The following is a 25,256-nucleotide window of genomic DNA, read 5'->3' as shown; positions in this document are numbered from 1 at the left end:
TCAGTAGAAAACAGGGAGTCATGGAAAACCTTTGACTGGGGGAATGATAAGATGAGGGCTTCAACTCCAAGTAATTATTCTGGCAACCAACCCTGTGTGGGATGAATAGAGCCCGGATAGATTTGTGATGTAAACAAAGAGCTAGTGGTGACTAAACACTCATTCTTTGAAAAAATATTACTCATTTACTTCAACAGTCCAATAAAGCAAGCAATATTAGCATCTTCCTTTTTACAGATGAGGGTATCACAGCATGGAGATGTTAAGTGACTTACCCAAGGTCACACCACTAGTGGGAGGGCTTAGCCCTGAATCCAGGCAGTCTGGCTCTGGAATCCATACTCAGCTCCATTTCACTGCATTGCCTCAAAAGCCAGCAAGTAGCTAGGGATGCCTGCACCCTACCCTGCTCTGCCTGCCTGTCATTCTTACTCTCTCGTGGTCCTCAGTGTGCTCATCTATGAAATAGGAGATTGAACTGGCTTTCTGAGATGTTTTCTAACTCTAGGTTTTTAAAACATATTCTGTATTTTAATGTGGCCCTGCTCTATTTGGGCAGTAATGTGGACGGGGGAAACAGACAAAATGATTGTGCAGAATAGAGACCGAAAACACCAGAGTTTTGTTTCTGATTTTTGTTTTTCTTCTCAAACTTTCTCTGGCTCCAAATTTACTTAAATCTTTTTGTTGTTGTTGTTGTTTAAAGCATGGGAAGGTACACATTGAAAAAAGTATAAATGTTGGTGTGTTGAATGGCAATGAGCTAAAAATAAGTAGCTGCTAAACTCTAAAATTTACAAATATTAAAAATACGAGTTTTTCATACTCATGCTTTGAAACAGTCTATTAGTTACTACTCAGACCTGAGTATTAGCTCACAATGACTCAGGTGGAGCCCTCGGAGAAGGCACCTCGTTGAGCAGAGGACAGGCGATAGTGCACAGCTCTCTTAAGCCCCATCTCTGTCTGCACTCGGCTGGTTGGGACAAAACACACACTCCGCCTTTCCGACTAGTAAACAGTGTTTCTGAAGCAGCTGAATCCAAGCTGTCACTCCTCCCCTCGGCATTGTCAGTTTTTCTTACTTCAGGATGCGGTGCCGGGTCCCTGGCTTGCAGCGGGGTCGGCGCCTGCTTAGCTTCCGTTTCCAAGGCAACTGACCAGCCCAACAAAGCCCCGCGGTGCGCGGGGTCCTGCCGCCCTGCCAGCGCCGCTGCGCGTTCTGTTTCCTGGGGACCTTCCCGGTGACCTCCCGGGTCTCCGGCGATCTGCGCCTTGCTTCATGCGTGGCCGCCTGTCTGTGTAAGAGTGATAACAAGGAAGCCGATGGTTCCGACAGGCCCGACTTAATCCGGCTGCCACTCCGGCCTCTGCTCCAGCAGACACGATGGATGCGTTTTCTCCCATCAACGTCCCTTCTCTCAGCGTCGCCCTCTCGTCTCCTCTCCCTTCTCCCTCTCTCTCTCTCTCTCTCTCTCTCTCTCACTCTTTTCTCTCTCTCTCTCTCCCTCTCTCCCTCTCTCTCTCTCTCAACCTCTCCTCCTCCTCTTCTCGACGGGCAGTAGCCTTCTTAATGTAGTTTAATGGCTTTACAAAGAAAGCCAGGCAGACGAGCACCACTTCTCCCTGGCTGTGGTCGGACCATGACCTAGCCTGACCATGAACTTGGAAGGGCTTGAAATGATAGCAGTTCTGATCGTCATTGTGCTTTTTGTTAAATTATTGGAACAGTTTGGGCTGATTGAAGCAGGTTTAGAAGGTAAGGGAGTGCTTTTCAGTGACTTCTAAAAATTATCTGTTTTGCAATAAAATTTTCTTAAGCGAATGTTAGAAGCACCTGAAATGAGATCAGAGAAATGTTATTCTGGGGTTGGACCTGAAGAGAGGCAGGTTTTCCAGTGTAGGGAAGATTAATGAAATAAACTTTTGTAAGTTTTAGTAATGCTTTCAGAGCAAAAGAACATTAAAACTGTGAGAAACACTTTGAAACAAAATGTTAGACCCAAAATTGAGGAAATTAAAGGTTTATAATTGATATGTCTGTTTTGGTTGAGAGCATTTAGTCCATATTGATGTTAGATTATTTTATCGTATTTCCCCTTTAATTGTACCTGCATACTTTATTTGGTTATAAGGTCCACTTCTTTCTTGCTGTGCAAATGCATTCATCAAATGGAAATGGATATACTTTTATGATAATTTCTTATGGTTTAAAATTGGAGTCTAAGAATGACAAGCTTTTTATAAGGTTGTCTCAGGCAGTATTTATAATATTACCTGTTTTAAATCCCAATGTAGAGTCTATGGGGCAGAGTCCCCAACTCATAGGATAGACTATAACATAGATTCCACATAGCCAATTGTTTTTCAAGTGTTGTTGTTTACATTCATCAGAGGCTCAGTCTGCTATTATCTTTTGTATTCGTCTCTTTCTTTGAAAAATAAGGTGTTTTCTTGCTGGAATCTTTTCCTGAATTAAATGGTTTTTTGAGAGTTTGAGGAAATTTATATGTTTTCTTACTGTTCAGAACACATTAGAGAACATGTTTGCGTAAAGCTAGTTACTATTTCTCTGAAGTTGTCAGAGCAATGTTTAAAATCATCCCTAGGTTATATTTGACATAGTTATGCTTTGTTATTTACTTGCTTCAAATTTTAAATGAGTAAAAACATAAATGTATTATAAGTGTATTTACATCCACAACTATCCAGTCCTCCAGAGAATGATTACCACATGTGACATAAATAAGATTGTATTTACAAATAGCAAATATCAAATGATAGTAAGTGTGTCACTCTGTTGTAGGTTATCAGAAACCTACATTTGTTACTCACTGGGTGGCTGGGAGAGAAGGTGGACAGGAAGGTTTGTTAAAGTGATTTTCAACTAAGTTCAAAGAATGCTTTTTGCAGCCTTCTCTGATGGAAACATTTGCAGTTCTAAAAAGAAGATACATTCTAAATTTTGAAAGTGGTGACTTCTCTTTAAAATTGACTTTATCTTGTTCATAGTCATGAAACCGACAACTTGGTTTAGCTTCTCTGATCACTAGTATGTGTTATTTTACCTGGCAAATGTGACTGGGACCTCCCATTTTACAAGGCTGGTTTTTATTATGAGACTGACAGTTACATGGAATTGGTGTCTGTATTCCTAGCCAAGTTGAGGGACTTGTGCCTGCTTTCATAGATGATGTGTCATCATTCTTTAAACTATTGTTGAGGGCTTTTACTCTGGATTTACGATGAAATCTACTCTAGTGTTGGTCTTGTTTTAGGAGTACAAACATTCACTCATCCAAATTTGAGCCTGAGTTTCCTTCTTCTAAGGGTTACTAACCTTTATGAAACTATTTTTTTTTCTCTTTTCTTCATTACTTATATTCCAAACTGTACTGATGTTTATGAACAGTTTCTTTCTTATATTTATGTTTTATATTATCAACATTTATCTTGGCCAATATTGTACTAATACTACGGAGAGAATATGCTGTCTCATAAACTTCAGTATAAATCCATATCTGATCTTGTGTTTTTAGAAAGTACTTTGAAATGGTAAAATGTTGATAACCACATTAAGTAGGATTTCTCTTTAATGTGTAGAATTGAAAGAGACAGAGAGCAATAGTGCTTTCTGTTTTGAAGTTTGGATGACTTACCTCTGAAGTCAATGCTAGAATCAGAACAACCTCCAAAACAAGCTTTCAGTTGTCTGCATACTTTGCTTACTGGAAAGAGAAAGTAAATGAATAGGCTGAGTTGTTATATTCCATTGTACATAGCTTCAATCTGTAGAACAGAATATGCACACTCTAAAGTTGCAGCCTAATTTTAATTAATGGAAAGGAGAAAAACGTTTACTATCAAAATATTATCTTTGTAGATTTTCTGAAGCCTTCTTAAAAACAATGATTGAAGCTCATTTCATTCAGATTTCTTTTTACATAGGAGTTTCCTTCCTCCCCCACTATTTTACATTTTTAAAATGGGGATGATGACATCTTTTACCTTTCTTATTTCTGTTTGTTCAAATGTCCTATGAAATAAATTTGAGTATTAAGTAGAAAAATATGAAGCTGGGTTCAAACTCTGTGAGGATGGTTTTGAATTAAACAGTTAAATCTTTTTATCTACCCTTATAAATGCTTAATAGTGTAGTTGTCACTCAGAATGTATTTTTCTTTTTGTATTATTACATATGCAATTCATGCAATAGGCATTATGTTCTCAAGGGCATATATAATGTTGTGTTTGCATAATGTAGTTATTATCTTGTTTTAAATATATACAGAATAAATGTACTTCAAAATAAATTGGTAACATTAGTCTGAAATATTTGTATCTGTTCATCTTTGAATACTATGTAGAAGACTGGGAACTGGGTCCTAGATGTCCTTGACCCTTCTGTTCCAGTCTAGGTGTGATATGGATTAGCATACAATACTACACATAGACCCATGGAATATATTTATAAACACAAGGAGTTGCATTTAGTGGGTAGCATTCGTTAACATGAGAAAACAAAACAATAGTAGGAGTCCAGATTCATACCCCTCTTCTGACACTCTCTTGCTTTCTAAATGGAAAACCCACTTTACTTCTTTAATTGACTAAAATGAGAAAACTGGACTTGATCATCTCCGTGGAACTTTCCATTTCAAAAATTCTGTGAGTATATCAGGTAATTACAATTTGACCATTTATATAACACATATCCTTTCTGATGAAATCGGTATCAATGGCCTACTTCAGAACTGGTACGCAGTACAGCTGTTAGAACTAATCTGTCCTCCTCTTCTATAGTGGGATAAATCATCATACCTCAGGGAGATTTTCATTGTATTTCAAGAGAATAGAGAAATGTCCTTTCCTGTAGCTCTAGACTTTGACATTTGGGGCTGCTATTTTTGGTATTCCGGTGATATAGTTTCTCAAAATTTACATGGGTTCCAATAACAAATAAGCACATAATCTTATGATTTATTAATATTTTGAAGGTCAATTGTTTTTATTTTTTGGTGGTGTTCATTCTTTTTGTAATTCAGTTAAACATTAATATTTTTTTCTATTTGAGAAGAGTAATCATAATACTAGTATTATGCATGCAAATAATAGTTTTAACTTGAACAAAGTTTTGAGGATAATGCACAGTGCCAATGTTTTGAGTTCATAGGCTCTCTCTGCTTAATGAGGAGTTTAGGAAGCTCCAGGGTTTTGCTGATCTGGAATACTCCTAAAACCTCACAACAGTAAATTGACTCATTTTCAGCTATAAAAATGGAAGTAGTTTTCCATTAATGTGTTCCAGGGAGAAACTGAATCAAAATTTTCATGGCAAAGCTATTTCATTATCTCTATATGCAACACTGGGCTGTGAAAATATCTACTTTTCATCTAAATATGTATTAAATCATGCTGAAATAGCTACTGAATTAAGAGAGAGCCATCCTTCTCCCAATTACCAACTTCAATAAAAGGCAAAATTTCACAAAAATGCAGTAACACACATGACTTGAAAAAAATCACACTTATTGGTAATTGTCTTTGATAAAAAGACAAAAAGAAATCAACTGATAATCTAAGTACTTTGTAGAATATGCATTAGCATTTCTTTTGTGTTTATTCAGTTCACCTTATTTATCAGTTATCTATAATACTGTATATAATACAAACATCCATGAGCTGTCTAAGCAAACTAGTAGCCATATACACAGAGATGGATGTTTGGAATCCAAGTTTTTATTCCTCCTGTGATGTGGACAGAAGTGTAGATATGTTGGGTCTATCAGTAAATCGAATCAATTGGGGATCAATACTGTGTCTATCCCATGATGTCAAATAAAGACCAAGGGGCTGGTGATGACAGGAAGGGAGCTATTATTTCTATTTCAAGTAGTTTAATTGAAAGTCGTAAAGCATATTGTTTTCTGATTATCCTAACATTCTGCTTCCCAAATGCAAAGGGAGGCCAAAGCCAATGTATATTTGGACTATCGGAAAAGTCTGTCTAACCTGTAATGCTTAATAAATACAAAAATAATTTATGATGATATTAGAAAACTTAAACATACTATCTTCTTATACCATCTAGGAATGAAATGACTTTCTTCAGGGTGTTTTATAGTTATAGTTTCTTTATTTCTAGAACATTAATACCTAAAAAGAGATTAATGCAGAGGATTTAGCATATTTAGAGACTACACTCAGAAAATCCAAAATTATTTTGCTTGGATTCTAATTACAGCTTCACCCTTTAAGAGACATGTGATTTGGGGCTATTACTCAACCTCTACAATCCTTATTTTTTCAATCCATAAAATGAAATAGTAATAAATAGTATTAATATCTTGCTTTGTTGAAGATTATCTGTACACAAGGCATGTTAAACACAGTATAGTACTAAACTATGTATTAAAGGGTTAAACATAGTATAGTATTAATATAGGATTATCTTATTTAATCTTCACCATGGTTCCCTTAAGTAGATATCATTCTCAGGTTAGATGAGAAAACTTAGATTTAGGTAGAGCAAGTAACATGGCTCAAGGTAGCTCTATCAATAAGTCACAAAACTGGAATTCAAACTCAAGTCATCAGGCTCTCTACTATTTTAATGTCCTAGACATTATAGCATGATTCAATGACAAATAGTTTGGTGAAGGGGAAAGAGTGCTGGGTCTTCAAAAAGTATTCACTAACTCTTTCTACAAGCCTTTTTTGAACATATTCTATAAGCAAACTACTCTTCATCACTAACATTGCTTAATAAGCATAAACATTCATACTGACATATTTGCTATACTATTCTAAATATTGCATAAAGAATATTATAAAGCCCCTATGTATAAATTAAACCAAATCTTGTAACATAAATGAATCTGTATTAAATTCCAGTCAAATCAAGTATAGTCTTTAGTTAGGCTCTAGGGTAAAAAATTTAGAAGAAAGTAGATAACATGTGTTCATTCTCAGATTAGCCCAGTTTCTATCTTGTTTGTCTATGGGTGGCAGGTGGGACTTCTGGAAATAGATGGGACAGAAAGGGTCTGGTGATTTTGGAGAAAGGAGAGAATTCAATAGCAGGTGCTTCTGAGACCCTGAATCCACGAAGGGAGTTATTTATGAAAAGGTTTGAGTTTTATGGAGAGGATTGATTGGAGCATAGACAACCAAAGGTCATAAAATGATCTAGATTAGAGTGGGATTTTGGAGTATATGCATCCCAACATTGATTTAGAACATAACACAAGCCTCAGTGGGATTTTAGGCTTGATCAGGAAGGTATCCACAGAAACACATACTCTAGTCTTTATCAGCAGGTGTAAAGCATGAAGGAACTCAGATAGTTCTAAATTACAGGGAACAGAGTGTAAGTGAGGGAGGGAATCTTACCTTGGTTGAGAATCCACCGTAAGACAAACAGCCCTAAAGGATTGTTACATGTACCATGCCTTGGGATTATCACATCAACAATGCAAGGCTGTGGATGTTATTTTTATTTTAAAGATGATAAATTAGATATTCAGAGAGATTAGTAATTTTTCCAAGGTCACAAGGGAGTAAATAAAGGAATCTGGATTAGTTGTAATCGTATCTTTGTAGTGGCACTGAATCAAATGGAATTCACTGTGATTATAGAATATAAATATTCCAAAATAAGATAAAACATAGAGATAATTAGAAGCCATATCTAATATAAACCTTTCCTACAGATTGTGTCTATTAAAATTTTTTTTAAATAGTAGCTTTTTAAAAATTAACTGATTCTTCTTTAACTTCTACTTGTTTTTTGTTCCATGGAAAGACATTCTATATAAAAACACAGTGATGATAATGAACCAAAAAAATGAGTAAAAGGAAAAAAGAAGGACTTTAAAAAAGCCTGACTTAATCAAGGCTTCATAAAATGGAAAATCCTTCAGATATTACCAATTCCAAGTCAGTCATTTACAAGATGAAGAAACTGAGTCTCAGAGAAATTAAATGACTGACTAGATGACTTGTTTTTGACAGAACTCTTCTTTGCAGAGAAAAATATCTAGTGGATTATACTTAGAAAATAAACTTCAAATGTAATCTAAGTTCCACAAAATATCTATCTGGATTGCAGTTCTCCTAGGTTATTCTGTTAGTGGATCAATCACCCTAAAGTCCAAGGAGTCTAAGATTTGGGTGGTGGTGAGTTGCTTTTCTGTCATAGCTTTAGCATTGGAAATAGGTGCTACTACAAGGAGTCCTTAAGCTGAGGGACTCGCCTATAAACTGAGGTGTTTTCCACCTTGATGGTTTGTCTCAATAAGTTAGTGATGGAGAATCATTATCATCTTCCAGCCACTCACTGCACAATGGATGTATTTCTGGAAGGCCCAGGTTCGCACAATAGGTCCATATACAAATCACAAGGGCAGTGATCCTGATGGTTTGTCACTCTGATTATTAAAAGCAGGAAGCAAAATCCCCATCTTGCTCACTGCTTGCACCATCTCACAGGCGCCTACCCTGACACTTCTGTTTGAAATTCACCTTCACAGTACAGACTGTTGGTGGCAATTATTTGAATAGCATTTGAACAGGTCAGGAGACCCACCATCGAGACGAATATTTTTGCCCAAAAGATGCCAGTTGTATGTTTCAGTTCTTACAGAGAGGCCATAGAGTATAGATCCTAAGAGCTCAGATTCTGAAACCAAAATAATTGGATTTAATAATTAAATCCCAGCTCTAATACATATGAGTTGTATGACCTTGGGTAAGAACCCCAAGCTTGGGTGTAGAACCCGTTGTATACCTGAGTTTCTTTAATCTTAAGTGGGAATAATCATAGCACTGCCCTCTCCTGTTTGTTGCGTGGGTTGACATGAGTTAGTGTTTATGTGTGCTTGGAACCTGGTGTAGGATATTATCAATGGTTTGTATGTTTTGCCATATGGCCAGGTACTATCATCGTTCTTTCCAAAGGAAGGAGGCCACCACTCGGTCTCTGAAACCAAAAGCTGAATTAATTCTTCGCTAAGCAAAGGAGAGCTGAACTTGTACAGTACAGTTGCTCAAAGCAAAATACTGCTGATGTTGTATAGGGTTTTAGGTTTTCCAAAGATTGGTTATTACTAATGATCAGCTGGCTTCTATTTAAAACTGGTTCTGGTACTACTTGTTACTAAAATAAGAAACATCATTAATTTCCTTTCTTAAAACTACAGTATGAGAATTTTTTTATTTTCACAGCAAACAACATTCAAGATTATTTATTGGGCAACCCCCAAGTGCCTGCCACTGTTCTATATGCTGGGGATGGAGCCTTAAGCAGTGACAAACTGATCTGCTAAATTTTGCAAGCTGCTAGCTGATCTACTAAATTTTGAGACCCAAACTTTAAATGCTATAAAAATATACAGGAGAAAGAATAGTTTTTGTAGAATTCATTCATTCACTCATCCATTCATTCATTCACAAAATATATGTGTATGCCGCTGGAATGTTCTTTACATTGTTCTAGACACAGTAATGAGCACAATTCTGGTCATTGTGGAATTTATATATTATTGGAGAAGCAAGACAAAAAAATAAGCAAAAAAATATATAATCTTATATATAATAGAGGCAAACACAAAAATATAAGGGGACAGATAGAGGGGTGTTATTTAAAATACAGTGGTAAGAGAAGGCCTTTCTGAGGAACTTTTCTTCCAATACTTGAAGAAGTGAGTGGATGAGACATAAAGTAAATTCTAGAATAAGAGGATTACAGACAAAGGCATGGCTAAATACAAGAGCCTTTGGTTAGAAGTGTGTTTCTTTACATCCAAGGAGCACAGGAAGTCTAGTGGAACTGGTGAAGAGTGAGCTAGTGGGTGGAGTGGGATAGCCAACATCACACAGGGCCATTCCCAGAACTTTGGGTTTTATTCTTTGATTACTGGGAATCAATTGAAAGATTAGGAATTCTCTACAAGCCCCCAATTCCAATTTCTTTTATAGGCCCTCTATCAGTTTCCATACCATGTCTGTCTACCCTGATCTCAGCAGTACGGGGAGGTAGGCACCTCTTTACCCTGTCCTGGACACCTGCAGGGCATTGATTCATCACCTTTGATCTGAACTCTCTTACCTAAAAAAGCTGCCTGTACTTCCCATAACCAATCCTTAGAATACACTCAGGCTGAAATATTTGTTGTTCTTTGTTAAACTAGACCTAGCCACGTGGGGTGGGCAAGCAGGTCTAGTCTTCATCTCTCCTTATCAGACAGCTTCAAGATCTGGCCTCTAAACCCCACTCTTAATTGCATCCATAGGGCCAATGTAAATTATCTTAGGATGTTCCTAGAGAAGTCATTTGAAAAAATAAAATAATATGCTGTCAGTACCTGCCATAGTGACAGGACAGAGGAGACAAAACGGCCAGTTCGCCAAAAGGAAAACCACTCTGCTTCCTGTGAGTAACTCCTTCCCTCCCCCAGCTACAGACTAGTTTCAAAGATGAATATTCAAATTGGGCACATTCCAAATTGGGGTGAGAATAATACATTTATATCCTACATATTTATACTAATTACACTTTTTTTGGAACTGGCAAGAATTGTAGAGACTGTAGTCCATCCAACCCCCTCATTTTAGGAGTAAATTGAGGCTCAGGAAGGTTAATTGACTTGTTAGAAATGACAGAACTAATTGGTAGCATTAGAGACCCTAATAAGTACATCATGTATGAGAGAGTGATAAATTATATTCTAGGTGAGGAGCTAATAATTTTGCATATTTATATTATCTAATTTTTACAAAACCCTATAAGAATAATCTTATTAGCCATAAGTACAGGAATTCTGGCTCTTTATTTACTTAAGAATATATTATGAACATTTTTTCATTGTATGGCTGTTTTTTTAGTTTTATTAGCTTATGCTCAGGATGATAGGGAGATTTTCCGGAATGCAGGCAGAAACAAGGCTCCTGGAGAAACTAGTGAGGAATATCAAAATGTAATCCCCACTGGGTAACACAGGGCCAAATCCCTAATGCCTGGTACCCAGGCATTCAGGCAGCCATCAGCTGAATAAGGAGCAGGCCCTCAGGTAAGCTTGTCCCAGAGTTGGTGAGCAAGATGGCTTTGGATGGCTGTAATACCAGTAACATCTGAATGAACACTTTGTTGAGCACACACCAGGCACTATTGCTGATACTTTAGATGCATTATTCATGTTGGCAATGATTTTTATGAACTAGTTGTATAATTAAAGATTGAACAAAATGAGACATTATATGCTCTGGATGTTTCAATCACTTGCCCAAGATCCTACACCTAGAAGTGTTCTAGCTGGGATGCAAATCCATTCTGCCAACCGGGAGAGCACAGGTTCTCAGCCTTCATGTCCCTGCCTCTGAGGTAGGGCTAGGTCATGGTTCAAGACAGAATCACCTCACAGTAAAGGAAGCTTAAGCTACAGAGTTCACCAAGTGTGTGGTCCTTTCCCGTTCCCATTCTAAATATACGTTATCCTTCTTATGAAATTTTATATACATGGTTTTTTTTATCCTTTTCTTTCTGACTTTTCTCCCCCAAATTATATAAGATGAAGTCCCCCCAAAAACAAAATTGGCCCCTATTGTGACCTTAGAAAAATCTTGCCTTTTATGACATGATTAAAGTTCATGGCTGAAGATACAGAAAGCAAGATCCATCCTCTAAGACAGGAAGCTGGATATAAAGTTCCCATTACAGGTCCCCATGTCTCTCTGACTATTTCCATGGCTTCCCAGGCTCCATGATTAAAACGGTGAGGATTAGATCACCTGGAAGCATGATGTTTCCAGGCCTTAGTGACTATAGGGAGAAATGCAGGTCTGTTACCCACAGACCCAACTCTGGAATCAGTTAGGCGCTGACCTGCAGGAAGGTCCTAGGAGCCAACCAGCAGCATGGCTGATGGCTGAGTGGAGAACGTATGGCCTTTCGCATCGGGCAGACATGGATTTGAATTCTACCTCCTTCAGTTACTCGTTGACCTTGGACAACTTACTGGACTTCTGGAGCCTCAGTTTTGTCATACATAAACTGGCCATTGTGGTGAAGACTAATAAAGGTGAATGCACATTGCCTGCCTCCTTTAATGTGCTCTATAAATGTGGCCTTTAGTTGTTAGATAACAGTATAATAGTCAGGTAGGACAAAGACTGAAGAAATGAGGCAAGGGTAAATATCATCTATTATTTATTTACCATTTATTTGATATAAAATTATCTAGCTGTGCACCTAGGATGTGGAGAACTACCTTAGGAATCTGTTCTTGTCCTCTCCTTCATTTGGGACTGATGGACCCTTTCATATTCATAGGTGTTTATCCACTTACCCTGTATTTACCAGGCTTATACTGGATGCCATTCTAGGGGCTAGGGATTTGACAAGGGCAAAACAGGGAGGTCCTTGCTGTTGTAAAGGAATTTGTCTTGGCTGCAGCAAAATCTCTCCTTCTGTGTATCATATGCTAGAGAAGACAAAGAATATGGATGGAAATGTTGGTACATTCATAATGGGAAGTTGAGAGATGTGTCTGATTGTTTTCTTCTATTACTACAAGCAGAGGGAGGTGAAAAGCATTTGTGGGGTAGGAAGTAATGGACGTTTTAAGGAGAGAAAAAGCCCAATAGTTCTTTTGGAGCCTGGGGAAGTGAATATGCCAAACAAATGTGAGAGGATTGCTGGGCAGTGCTTACTGCCCACTTGAAGTCTATGGTCATAATTTAAAAATAAGACTCTGACTCAGAGAAGGTAAATACTTTCTTGGGTTGGTTACTATAAGATCATTCTTTCCAGACATGTTCAAAGAGAAGGGTAGAATTGGGTAGCAAATGGAAGAATAGGAAAAACAGTGAGGAAATTAAAGGGACTGTAGTTAATATAACCTCCAAATATGCAAAAACAGATAAAGCAGCTCAGACTATGGGAATACAACTATAGAAGAATTGAAACCGAACATCTGGGAACTGTGTCCTCCAGATGTGTGATGAGGCAGAGAGCAGGGAAGTGAAACTCTCATTTCTCAACTGTGTGGTCATGATGGTGCTCTATAAATCAAAATAATAATTTCTTGGAGAAGTGATCCAGTTAAGTGTTTACAAATATTAGTATATCTGTTATGGTAAAAATGCTTGGGAAACTACTCTCAGACTGTTCTTCAAATAACAGATGAATTCCTTAAAGCTGTGTATGCACTGTGCTTTCATAAATGGAGTAAAATTCAAATACACTGAAAGAAACTTTCTGTTTAAACTCTGAGTTTCAAAAATAAAACATTATGCATCAAATATTTTTAATGATGATGCATTTATACTTCTCCTATTTCTGAAACTTTTAGCCACCAGTCAGTCTCTTATTTGCCTTTGGAAACTTTGATATCTAGTAGTAACAGATCTGATGCCCTACCTTCAGAAATATGCACTCAGTGACTACTAAAATCAATGAAATATGTAACTTTGTATGTGCATGTACACATACAAACTTGTGCCCAAATATGTGTTTGTGTAAATATATGCTTCACTGGTGGGTACATATATTTATACACATCACAGATACACGTGCACACACACACACAGACACCCTCCAAGAACATAAGCCATGAAGTTTATTGGCTAATACAATAAACCATTGAGTTCACTGAAGAAACCGTTTTTTGATTTTTTATACCGAGACCTGTGACAATTTCTTGGTAGATGGATTTATATTTAAACATATATGCAAGTACAAAGGGGAGGAGGGCAGAGTGAAAAAGAGCTCTGGACAGAGAACAAAGCCTGACTGTTGGTTGAAGTGGAACAGGCTATGCCTTTGGAATTAGAAAGCCCTTACTGCCATCTTTTCTCTAACTAGCTAAGTGATTTCAGGCAAGTTACTTAACCTTCCTGATTGTCTTTCTTGTATAAAACCCTCCACTGGATCTAGCCTACAGACTATTGTCTGAAAAGAGTACATATTTAATAGACATAGGTGCTTAGAATGACTAGTTCTGGTCCCTACTAAGTGTCCGGGTAAGTGTTCTTACCTCTTTGCCTGGTCCTTGCTCTGTAGGTCCTGAAGCTCCCCCTTGAGTTTGGAAAGGCCCTGTCATGGTTTCCTGGTTGCCTCTTCGGGGTCCCAACCTGCTGCCATCCTAAGCCTGGGTTTCTCCCTCATCTAAGCAGAGTCATTTCCCTTGGCTGTGCTTCAGTGCCGAATTCATTCAGTTTAGCAAGAGCTCTATTTCATCTGCGTGTTCACAAATTCCTCCATTTACCCAGCATATGTCCCTTGAGACTTGAGCCAATACCACAGCATTGAAAAGATGCTCAGAATATATTTCTTAAGTTAAAAGAACAGGTTTCAAAACAGTATGCAGAATAGTGGTCTCATTTTAAAAATAGCACACAGGGTGGAAGGAGAATGGACACTATCATTTTTCATTTCCTCTGTGATCTTTGTTATTTTTGGCATGTGTTCATACAACTTTTTAGAGGTTACTTTTAAAAGGAAAGAGTATCAGTATGAAATATGCATTATTTTTTTTTCTCCAATGGGAGAAATACAGTGCTCATTGGAACATAGTCATTTGTCAATTTAAAATGAAAAACTTTTTGGTGGGATCCAGAAAACATATTTAAAATTGAGCAGTTCTGTGTTTGGTGTTTTTATATTTATAAATAATACAATTTGGAAGAAACATCTTAGAACTAAAGACAGATTTTCATACCTTGAAGTCATATTCAGCTTTAAGTCAAACAGTCTCTACAGTGGTTGATAAAGAGCTGTCTGTATAAATATTCCTATGTCAAGGGAGTTGCCAAGGGCCCAGAATATTGATATTTTGCCTAAAAACCTCGCTTACCTAAAAGAGGAGCTCCTTGTCTGCACCTTTTACAAAGAACTGTATTTTTATAACTCTTAAGAATAAACCATTTCACTCCATTGATGTATTCTGCTTCATTTCATCTGAAGAGAAAATTGGACTGAGCATGTGATAGGTGAGACCGGTCCAGGGGTGGGGGTAAAAGTGGAGGGCACAATGGTGTACAGGGGGAGTTTCTGCCTCTTGGAAATTCTCAGCTTCCCTCACTTCTGAGCTTCAGTAATTTCCTTCTCTACCAGCAGCTTGCTTGCGTCTGAATGGGCACCATTCATCCAAAAACCTAGGTAAGACTTATTTAATGTGGGGGAACAGAATAAAAGGAAAGAGGTGACAGAAAGAGGCTACAGGTTCAAAGAAGCATGTAAGACCAGGGCAAAGATTCCATTAAATGGCTCCCTACCTAGCAAGGAATTCTACATACCTCTCATCCAATTTTTTTCTTTCAAAAGTACTTTATAAAATTTGGCCATAGGAATGATCCACATAATTTTCCCTTTTCATTATTAGATTTCTTTTCCTTGACTAATGAATGAAGACTAAGAAGACAAAGTCGGTCTTGATTCAAATCGATGCACTTTTGGGTACAGAAAATCCCACTTCAAGGTTCTAGATTATGATCTGGGAATACAAAGTAAGATACGATCGGCATTTTGACAGAATTTAAGTCTAAAAACAATTCCCCTATGATGTTAGCATTGTGGCAAGGACACAATGTTGAGTGCAAATAGTCTTGGGTTTTCATCTAGACTCAACTGCTAGCTATCTTGTCTGATTTTAGTTCTTTCTTTCTCCAAGTGGGAATAAGACCAGCCTTATAGCATTTCTGTGGAGAAGAATGACCTAATTAATGTATGTACAACATCAAGTGCAGTAGCCAGCTATATTCTGTGTTTCATGTTGTATCATAGGTGGCCTGATGGTGTCAAGGTCGTGCCTTATAGAGATTGATGGCCTGAATTTGAACCTCTCAGCTCAGGCACTTACCCTCTTTATAATCTTGGACATACTATTATCCTTTCTGAGCTCCAGTCTCCTCATCAGTAAAACTGTGATAAAGATATTAATATTATAGGACTTTGAGAATGAGTTAACCTATGTAAAGCACCCATGGTATCTAATCCAAGGTGAGAACTTTGTAAACATTTGCTCTCACTATTTTTTATCAATTGTCAGTTCTTTTTTGAAATGTAATCTAAGCTATTAGTCCATTTTTTTCTCTTTATTTTTTTAATAGTGATAGTGGCTTCTGTTTTAGCTTCATTTTACATTGTTTTGCACCTGCTTTGCCAATAGCTTAAGCACACACCTGTGAATGGAAAAAAAAGACAGGTTACAGGTATAGTTAGCCCCATGCGGCATAGCTGTGGCATGAGACATGCTGTGTGCCTGGCTCCACCTGGGCCAGACGTCCTATGGATGTGCATGTGCCTCTGGTAACAGGGGGACCTCATGAGAGACTGTGCTTCAATCAACCCAATTCCTGCCACTGGTGGAGCAAACCTAGCCTCTGGTAGTAAAATAGCTTTCGTCTCCAGGAAACTCAAGCGTCTTCTTTCAGGCAGAAAGCCTTTCTAACTCATGCTTATATTCCCTGCAGCAGTGCTTAGTAGCTACCTAACAGTCAGCTCTGAATAAGGGAGCAGATACTTAGCAAGCAGCTCTGAATAAGGGAGTCAAATGACTGTAAAATAAAATCACTTTTACATTGCTAAATCACATTTTATAGTTTTCTAATTCTTAAAGATTTTTTGACATTTTATATATATGTATATACACATATACACATATTTATCAGATTTCCCAATAACGAAAGCTCAGAAGGAGGGGAAGTTGGGGGTGCAAAGTTAAAAAAGAGGAGTAAAACAGTAGGAGCCCTCACTAGTCTTACATCGGTTACAGAAACCATCCAAAGGCATCTAGCCTCCTTTGCAAAATAGGTTTATGTGAGGGTCATGTGCACTATGGAATTCGGAAACCATTTGGTCCAGGTTCCGCCACGCACTTGCTTCTGGAGGTCACTAGTAGGACTTTGGAGAGGGAAGCTAGCTAACTGTGCCCCATCTTCTTCATCTGTCACATGGAGATAGTATCTGTCTCAGGGCATTCTTCTGATGATAAATGAATTAATACACACCAGGCACGTAGACCCTAGGTAACATTGTTTATTGGTGCTTCATTATTATAATTCTCATCAGACATTCCCTGAATGTATTCTTATTCTTGCCTTTACTTAATGATTATAAGATAGGGAACTTTGTTAAGTACATATTTATTTTTGTATATTTATGAAAAGACTCTAACAGGGTATACACAGTATTATTAGTATAATAGTGTTATCTTGGTTCATGTAGACGATACTTTGTTTTTTTTCTTGCTTTCTTAATGCAAGCTCATAAAATTTCAGGCCATGCAGAAGTCTGAAATAAAAACAATCCCTTTAGCTCTCCATACTCTCTTCTCCTCTGTTGTTGAGGAGTCCTGGAGTAACAGTTCTGGAAGTTCCTAATGTGTTTTCAGTAGAATTTCAAGATCATTCAGGAAAAGGCTTCTGTAGCCATGGAGTTTTGGAAACATTATACTGTAGGTTCCTCTTGGAGACTCAGAAGATACTTGGACCCATTAAAAGTGTTGAAACATCTTATTATAAACAAACCAGCCTGATTTTGCTGAACTGTAAACAATGCTTGCCTCCTAGTAACACCCAAGAGTACACATTTGGGAAATGTTGCATTAAGCTCTAGGTAGCATGAAAGAGTAGAAAGAGCACATGAACATCTTGGTCAAGAAGATCTGGATTTGAATCCCATTCCGTCTCTCAGTAAATCTGTGTTATTTTTCTTTTAGTTTTATTTTTAATTGAAATCTGTTTTCTTGTCAGCAAAATAGGGATAATATTTTTATCCTCAAAAGAAAATTAAATAACAGATGAACATTGTGAGAATTAAATAGCAGATGAAAAGCATAAACATGTGTCATGAATGTTCAGTCCCTTCCCTTCTCTCCAATGAATGGGAAGAAATTGACAGAGGTGTTTGACAGATACCAGCAATCCCTAGGAAAGTGTCTTGCAAACTGCTCATTGAAGAGAAATATTTCTGGCTATGGCTTAAAATAAGATAAGATACCTCACTGTAAGAGAGTCCCTTTTCAGAGGAAATACTTCCAGGGACTTGGTCTTTGCCTCATACTTCCTGTACCCTGAAGCAATATACCTTATCTCCCCATTTTGTCACTTCCATGGCTTAAAATGTAGCCAGTTTGGGGTGCCAGTTATCACATAATATGGTCAAGGCATGTTAATTTTCACCTGCTCATTATTGTGTCATTGTAACAGGGCATGGTAGCCTTATCAAAGGCAGGCATCCAGAGCAGCATTTTATTTTCTAGATGACATGCACACATTGTCGTCAAGTCAAACATTCTATTTACTCCAAATGTTCCGAACCCTTGGCTACTTGTTCTAAAGTGGAGAGCTCTGAGGCTGGCTTTCAAAATAGGCAAAATGAGAGAGATAAGAGGGAAAGAGGTATACACGATTAAGTGGAGGGTGTACAAACTAAACCCCTCTGTATATCTGCATTGATATGGAAAGAAGGCTGAATTGGGGAAGGACAGAAATGGATGAACATCGGCTACAGGGGCTCAGGCAAGCAATTTTCATTTAGAGTTTGTCATTCTTTGTGAATGGTGCTTTGTATTATTGCATTACGCCGTGCCATGGTTGAAGCGAAGCCAACACTTCTGTGCAGTGCTGATGGCAGGCAGCATGTCACGCTTTGGTTTTGTTTGTTTGTTCTTTAGACTGTAGTTTCTAACATCATATGCCACTTGCCTTTATGATTTTATTTTGATGAAAAATACATAGTCATTTCTACCAAATTCAGACTGTCTCACGTAGTGACTGGGGCTCTCTCTGAGCTGAGATGCTGAGCAGATCTTTATTCATAGAGAATGTAAATGTAAGTCTAAAGGAGATTTGGAGTGGGGAATATTTAAAATACTGAAAGACGTTGACTGTTTTCAAGCAACCTCCAAGTTCCTCAGACACTATTTAAATAATGCATGCAATTAAAACTTATTTTTATCTATTCCTTAAAAGCAAGATTGAAGAAGGGTGTCAAATAGGCTTGACTTTATTATCCTAGTTTGAATTAATATTTAATTTAAATATAGATGCTAATATCTACCCAGACTATAATTGGGTTGGAGGCTGTGGGGGAGTGCCTTTGTGTTTCTGTGTGTGTGTGTGTCTGTGTGTGTGTGTGTACGTTTTAAGAGCAAAACATAAAATGTGATATTGCAGAACAAAGGTAGGTAGTTAAAAGTACTGATGTAGAGATCAGAATGACTGGGGATTGAATCTGAGGTGTTCTTACCAGGACTGGGATTTGGGTCAAGAGCTGTTGCACATCTTGCTCCCTACCCAGGGCTCTTGGAACCAGTCGTTCTGGTGGGCGTGGGGCTCTCACAGCTGTGGGCACTCACTAAGGGCTCACACATCTGACATTCTCTGGGAGACACACACACACACACACAGTAGCTGGGGCAGTAGGTATATTTAAGCCTCACTCCCTTGCCTCAAGAGAGGACAGACTCTGATCTCCTCTCTACCCTCCAGAGCTCGCAAGGATTGACTGAAGTTTGACTCCCCAGAAACATCCTGGCTCCTTCCCCTTTCCTTTCCTGCTTCCTTGTATCATTTCTAGTTTCTCTTGAAATAAGTTTCCTCCATCAGCCGTGTCCTGGGGAAATCTGCCGTAGTGTCTGCATGGAGCGCACCCAGCCTAAGACAGTAACTTAACTTCATGGTGTCTGGTTTCTTTTCATGGAGTAACACGCACAGAATGAGAAGTGCCCGCACCGTCGCCCGCCCAGAGCGAGCGCCCAGTAAAGGCATTTGCCCCCAAAGACGTCGCAGCCTTTGCTGTTGCCTTTATGATGAGGCCTGGAATTAGTAGCCAATGTGTTGATGTAGTAGACTTTTTAAGGTTAAATAACAAAGGGGAAATTTCAAACTTCCGAGCAGCTTCTTTAAGAATACCCACCAACTGTACATTTTCACCTGTGTTTTTATTACCATTAACCTTGATTAAATAGAATTTGCTTCCTATACTTAGACCCAACAGTATTTATTTTTACATGGACTGACCCACAGTAGCCAGTGTCTGCGAAACCTTAAAGTCCAATAAGGATATTAGACAAATTTGCAAGTGAATATAATACAAGGAAGGGTTAGAAGGTGGATGACCAGGGTCTAAAATACATAAAAAACAAATGACGTGTTCCTTCAAGACAAGGAAAGGCCACATTCAGATTGAGACAAGAGAGAAAGAATCAAAAAAAAAAAAAGGGAGAAAGGGTGAATGGATGGATGGTTGGCTGGCTGGCTAGCTGTGTAGAATTTTTAGTAACTTTATTGAGGAATGATTTATATGGCACACAATTTACCTGAGTATATAGTTCAGTGAATTTTAGTAAATTCAACACATGGCACACAATCATACCCGCCCCATTTTAGAGCATTGGATTATCCCGATAGGAGCTTTCCTGCCCATTCACAGTTAATCCCCACTCCACTCACAGCCCCAGGAAACCACTCATCTGCTTTCCGTCTCTAAATTCCTTTTCTGGAAATTTCACATGGGCATGTTGACACAATATGTGGCCTTTCGTATCTTGCCCTTTTGTTTATTGTTTGAGATCCACTGATGTAGCATAATCACTAATTCATTCTTTTTTTGTTAATAAATAGTATTCTGTTGTATCGATGTACTGCATTCTGTTTAACCATTCACTTGCTGGTCGACATTCAGATTGTTTCTACTTTTTGGCTATTTTATGGGCAAGGCTTTGTGTGAAGGATGCATGTGATTGAATGGCTTAATATGAGCTAGCAGTGAGAGAAATACTATGAGCAACAAATGGAGATGCAAATTTTGTAATGTGTTCAAGAAAGAGTGACTGACTACTCATTCAGCAAAAGCAAAGAGCATCAGAGAGACATGGATGGACATGAAAAACAGTGAAAACAGTACGATTTGCCAGTATGTATTAAAAGAAATATACATATTCCAATGTGTTCTATCTAGAAAATGTTTCATGCTCAAAACGTTAGTAAAACACTTGATAACTTATTCCCTTCTGGGAATGTAACAATACCTATTAGCATTTTAAAGTTTCTAAGAAGTCCTGTACTAAACATATCAAATTTCAAAATATATTTAAAAACTTACCTAATTTTGTTTAACCTGGCATTTCACATGCACACAATTAACTATGGAATCTGTTTTTATTAACATAACTAATATTTCATGAATCTAATGTTTAAGGACACACTTTGGTTAATGCGTATAAAACAGATACATTACCAGGTTCTGTCTTAAAGGCCAGAATAGGAATTATGAAGAAAGTGCTTTACACAAAAGATAACTTAGAATTAATTTTTAAAATTAATGTAGTTCTTTGAATTATCAACCTGTAATTCATATTTCTGTTAGGGCAAGTTGTATTTGTTAGCATCCCAAATATTAAGATGGGGATAATACCACTCTATCCCATTCCTTCAAGCTGGTGTTTTAGAAATTTCTAGTTATATACCGTTATGGGATCTAGAAATAATTATTTTGGGCTCTTAAAAGCACTTTGAATGAAATAGAAAAAAATTCAGAGTGCATCACATATTGTAAGTATTGTCTCATAAAACATTTATTTCAGTTGTGTTTGTATCTGTGTGTGCATGTGTATGTGTGTTGTCCCAGTGTGTGACTGGGTTTGGGTTGCAGTTAAATAAAAAATGGAAATCATTGTTCTAAATCATGATTTTCCAAAGTTTAAGGAAAGGATCATGGTGGTACAAGATGCTTTTTGGTGATAAATGGGCAATCATTGCTAATATTTTGTATTAACAAGGAAGTATTTGTACCCTTCCCAGTCCCAGTTCAATCCTTTGATATAGAAATGACCTTTTGTGACCAGTCTTTAACACATCAAAAACACTTATGTTTTTACTTTGAAAAGAGAAAACAGTCCTGAGCTCAGACCTGAAACTTGTGGACAATATTGTTTCATTGTGTTTATATCTGTAATTACCTCATTATGGAAAATGAGACTTATTTTCAATTCAGTAGTCATATGATATTTCCTTTAAAAATAATGCATTTAAGTACAAACAAAGTGAATTAGGAAAAATAACAATAGTATAAGTTAAATATGGGTTTGAGTAGAGATTTAAAAAGTGGTTGTGAATAACTGAAATTTGGGAAATAATTCTAAGGTTTACCTAAACTGAGAATGTCCTTAACTTAAGAGAACTTCCCTGATACAATTTTTTTCATTGTTTCATGTCTCTGATGATCATATTCTATTACTGAGAATCAATTGTTCTGTGTTAGAAGTTAGCCACACAGACACTCTGATGGACTAAAACTGAAGATTTGCTGGTGAAAGGGGCAAGCATGGCTTGGAACACACTCTTTTATAGAATTTGTTTATCTTCTTTACTTGCCAAGGAATCTGAAGAAAGATTGCAGTATGTGATAAAAGGCCCATTACTGTTTCCATAGCTCTATCTCATTAGGTCTAATCAACTCAGTGGCAATGCCAGAATATTTTGCTTAATCCAATATTTAGATCAATGGGAAGTTGCCATATGTACACAGACTGCCAAATTTAAAATAATTAGAATGCAACAAAAATAGACCCAATATTCACCTGATGCTGTGTGTAACCTCTCCCTGTTGAATCACAATTGAATTCAGGGTCTCAATGACTGCTGAAAATTATCAGTTGGGTTTCTACCATATATGTGCAAAGATACCACTTAATCAAATTGCAATTTATTGAATGCTAGATAAGAATTTACTTGAATTCAAGATTGCCCCTTACCTTCCAAATAGGCCTGTCACTTCTAAATTTGGCACATCTAGTCAGTATTTTAATTCAGTCCACGTGTCTCCTATATTTCTGTCTGCATCCGGGTACTGTCACTGTATCTGCAGAAGTAACTGGTTTGTGTTTTAAAAAGAAAGTTTAAGCTCTTACAGAGAGTGTACTGTATTTTACAGAATCAGAGAAATGATAACTACAGTTTAGGATTACAGGACAGGTGTGTGTGCCATGTTTTCTCTCTTGTGTTTAACTACATGATAACATAATTGCCAAAGCATTCATGTCTCCAATTCATGTTTAAGTCTCTGCTGTATGAGGAATCCAACCACTAGCCCATATGAACTTCTCTTCCAAACTTCCCCAAAAGCCCTTATTCATACCACTTGTCCTGGATCCCAGGAATTGATTGTTTTCCTATGTTCTGACTGCTTTTAATGTGAGTTTTGACACCTAGGAATCACTGAGGGCAAGGATTGAGTCCTATGTGTGATCCAAGTCTCACTGGTAATTGATAGACTGATTGATTTCAACAAATGCTTACAGGGAATTCCACCTTCTGGGGAAGACAGTGGAGGCTTGGGGCAGACAAGTGTTATGATAAGACTTAGATCTTCAGGGAGTCCATCTAGCCGGTGTCCTCACAGGGTAGGAGGAAAGATAGAAGAAAAAACCCATCTGGAGTCACTTGATTTTACTAATTTAAGAAGTGATAGTGGCATAAACCAGGGTGGAAGTGTACTTGCTTTGTACTTTACAATATGTCTGTTATGTTTCTCTTTCCAATGTATTATTTAATACATGTGTAATGCTGTATTCCTGTCTGCCTTATGCTGCCACACGTCCCAAACTCTTAACCTTCCAATAAATATTTTAAAAGGCTTGTCTCTGCATATTTACACAATAGTCTCAGTATCCAATCTAATGGGCAGGGAATGGGGTACATTATATAGTTGCTGTTTTCAGCAGAATCACCTTTTGCATCATATGTAGTTGAGTGCATTTTGATTTTGAATAGTTTCATTAGATTTTGTTCTTTACATAGAGAAAAAGGATAAAATGAATATGGACTACATATTCTGCTAATAACAACATCAAACCCCCTGCAATATTTAGACAAAACTGAGTGGCTAGATGCAGAATTTGGCAACCTGCCTGCTAGCACTGGAGAGAAATGTGGAGGTCGTGGTGTGCTATTGATGACCTTACCCCTAATGGTTGAGTTTGTGAGTGCTAGAAATTATCATGAAATCGACTCCTTCAATATTAAAATGCTGCTTGGTGAGATGCTTGCTTTAGCATGGAAAAATTTTAATCTGGACACGTCCTCAAAATTCATTTCGAAACAATGGGCAAGTAATATCATTTTAGAGAAGAGGAATCTGAGGTTCAGATAGATTAGATGACTTGGTTAGGGCACACAATCCCAGCATATCCAGAATAAAAGTTTGATGTCAACGGAGAATTTTGTCTATTATGTCCAGTGCTGTATCTGTGTTGCCCAGGCTATTGTTGGCTGAGTAAATAACTGAATGAGTGAATAAATAAAAATCGCCAAACCAAGATTATAATAAAAACCTAACTTAAAATACTAGAAAAGCAATAACTTGACAAAGTTGTAGAAAATATATTCTATACATCCAGAATTCTGAAAAACTAGAAACTGTAGATAATGTGTATATTTTAGAAATTCTAAATTATAAATTGAACATTTTAAACATTCTACATGGTAAAATACCAAATGAACAGTTTTTGAAAGGAAAACCCGAAGTCAAAGATTTTTATTTCATATTCATTTTCTTCTATGTAGTGTATGAAATAAAATAAAATAAAAATAAGAATATACCTGAGAACTTGTGACCTACCCTCATAATGGAAAAACAAAGAAAATCCAAAAACCAGCCACTTGAGACATTCTGCTTCTGAATTCTGCTCCCCATCTGTGACTCCTTGGAAGCTTTAGACTGTTCTGTCTACTATGGACTTTTATAATAAATTTGTCTTTACTAATATTTCTTGACTTTTCAATGTCAAATCTTACCTATTATCTTCTTGGTATAGAAAATGAAAACATCCCTCTTTTAAAACACTCCTTTCTCTATACCCAAGACCCCTCCTCCATGGTCCCAATATTTTCACTTAACATTCAAAGGCTTGCATTAATACAATCAATAACATTGTTGAAAGTTCTTCAACATAGTATGAAATGATTGCTTTACTTTCTTTTTTTTTCCCCCTTGAAGTTAATAGAGGCCTTTTTCTTTTTTAGTAGGCTCAATTTTTATGCATGTATGACTCAGAATTCTAATCTCAGTCTCAAACTCGGATTCTCCCCTCTGTTCTAATAGACTTATTCTGAAATCCCCTCAATCCATTTTTCCCCTTGGGGAATTCCTCCTCAACCCTCTCCTCTCATTGCAGTTTGCAGCTGTTATTCTCTAGGTCTGCTGCAGACACCTCATCCCAGGACTCATTTGGAATTCCTTTTGCTTGCCTCTT

At 37.3% G+C, this 25,256-nt stretch overlaps 1 protein-coding gene across 1 annotated transcript in view; it reads left to right on the top strand.

Moving 5' to 3' along the window:
- The first annotated feature begins 1,543 nt into the window (after positions 1-1,543).
- Positions 1,544-25,256, top strand: part of KCNIP4 (potassium voltage-gated channel interacting protein 4) — a 548,447-nt gene continuing 524,734 nt past the window's right edge. Inside the window, exon 1 of the mRNA XM_036921018.2 lies at positions 1,544-1,759. Within this exon, the coding sequence (XP_036776913.1) occupies positions 1,660-1,759 (100 nt within the window). The 5' untranslated portion in view covers positions 1,544-1,659. The remainder of the gene's footprint in view (positions 1,760-25,256) is intronic.

Source organism: Manis pentadactyla, chromosome 5 (assembly GCF_030020395.1).
Source record: "Manis pentadactyla isolate mManPen7 chromosome 5, mManPen7.hap1, whole genome shotgun sequence".
Lineage (NCBI taxonomy): Eukaryota > Metazoa > Chordata > Mammalia > Pholidota > Manidae > Manis > Manis pentadactyla.
This window is presented reverse-complemented; position numbering and strand designations above follow the sequence as displayed.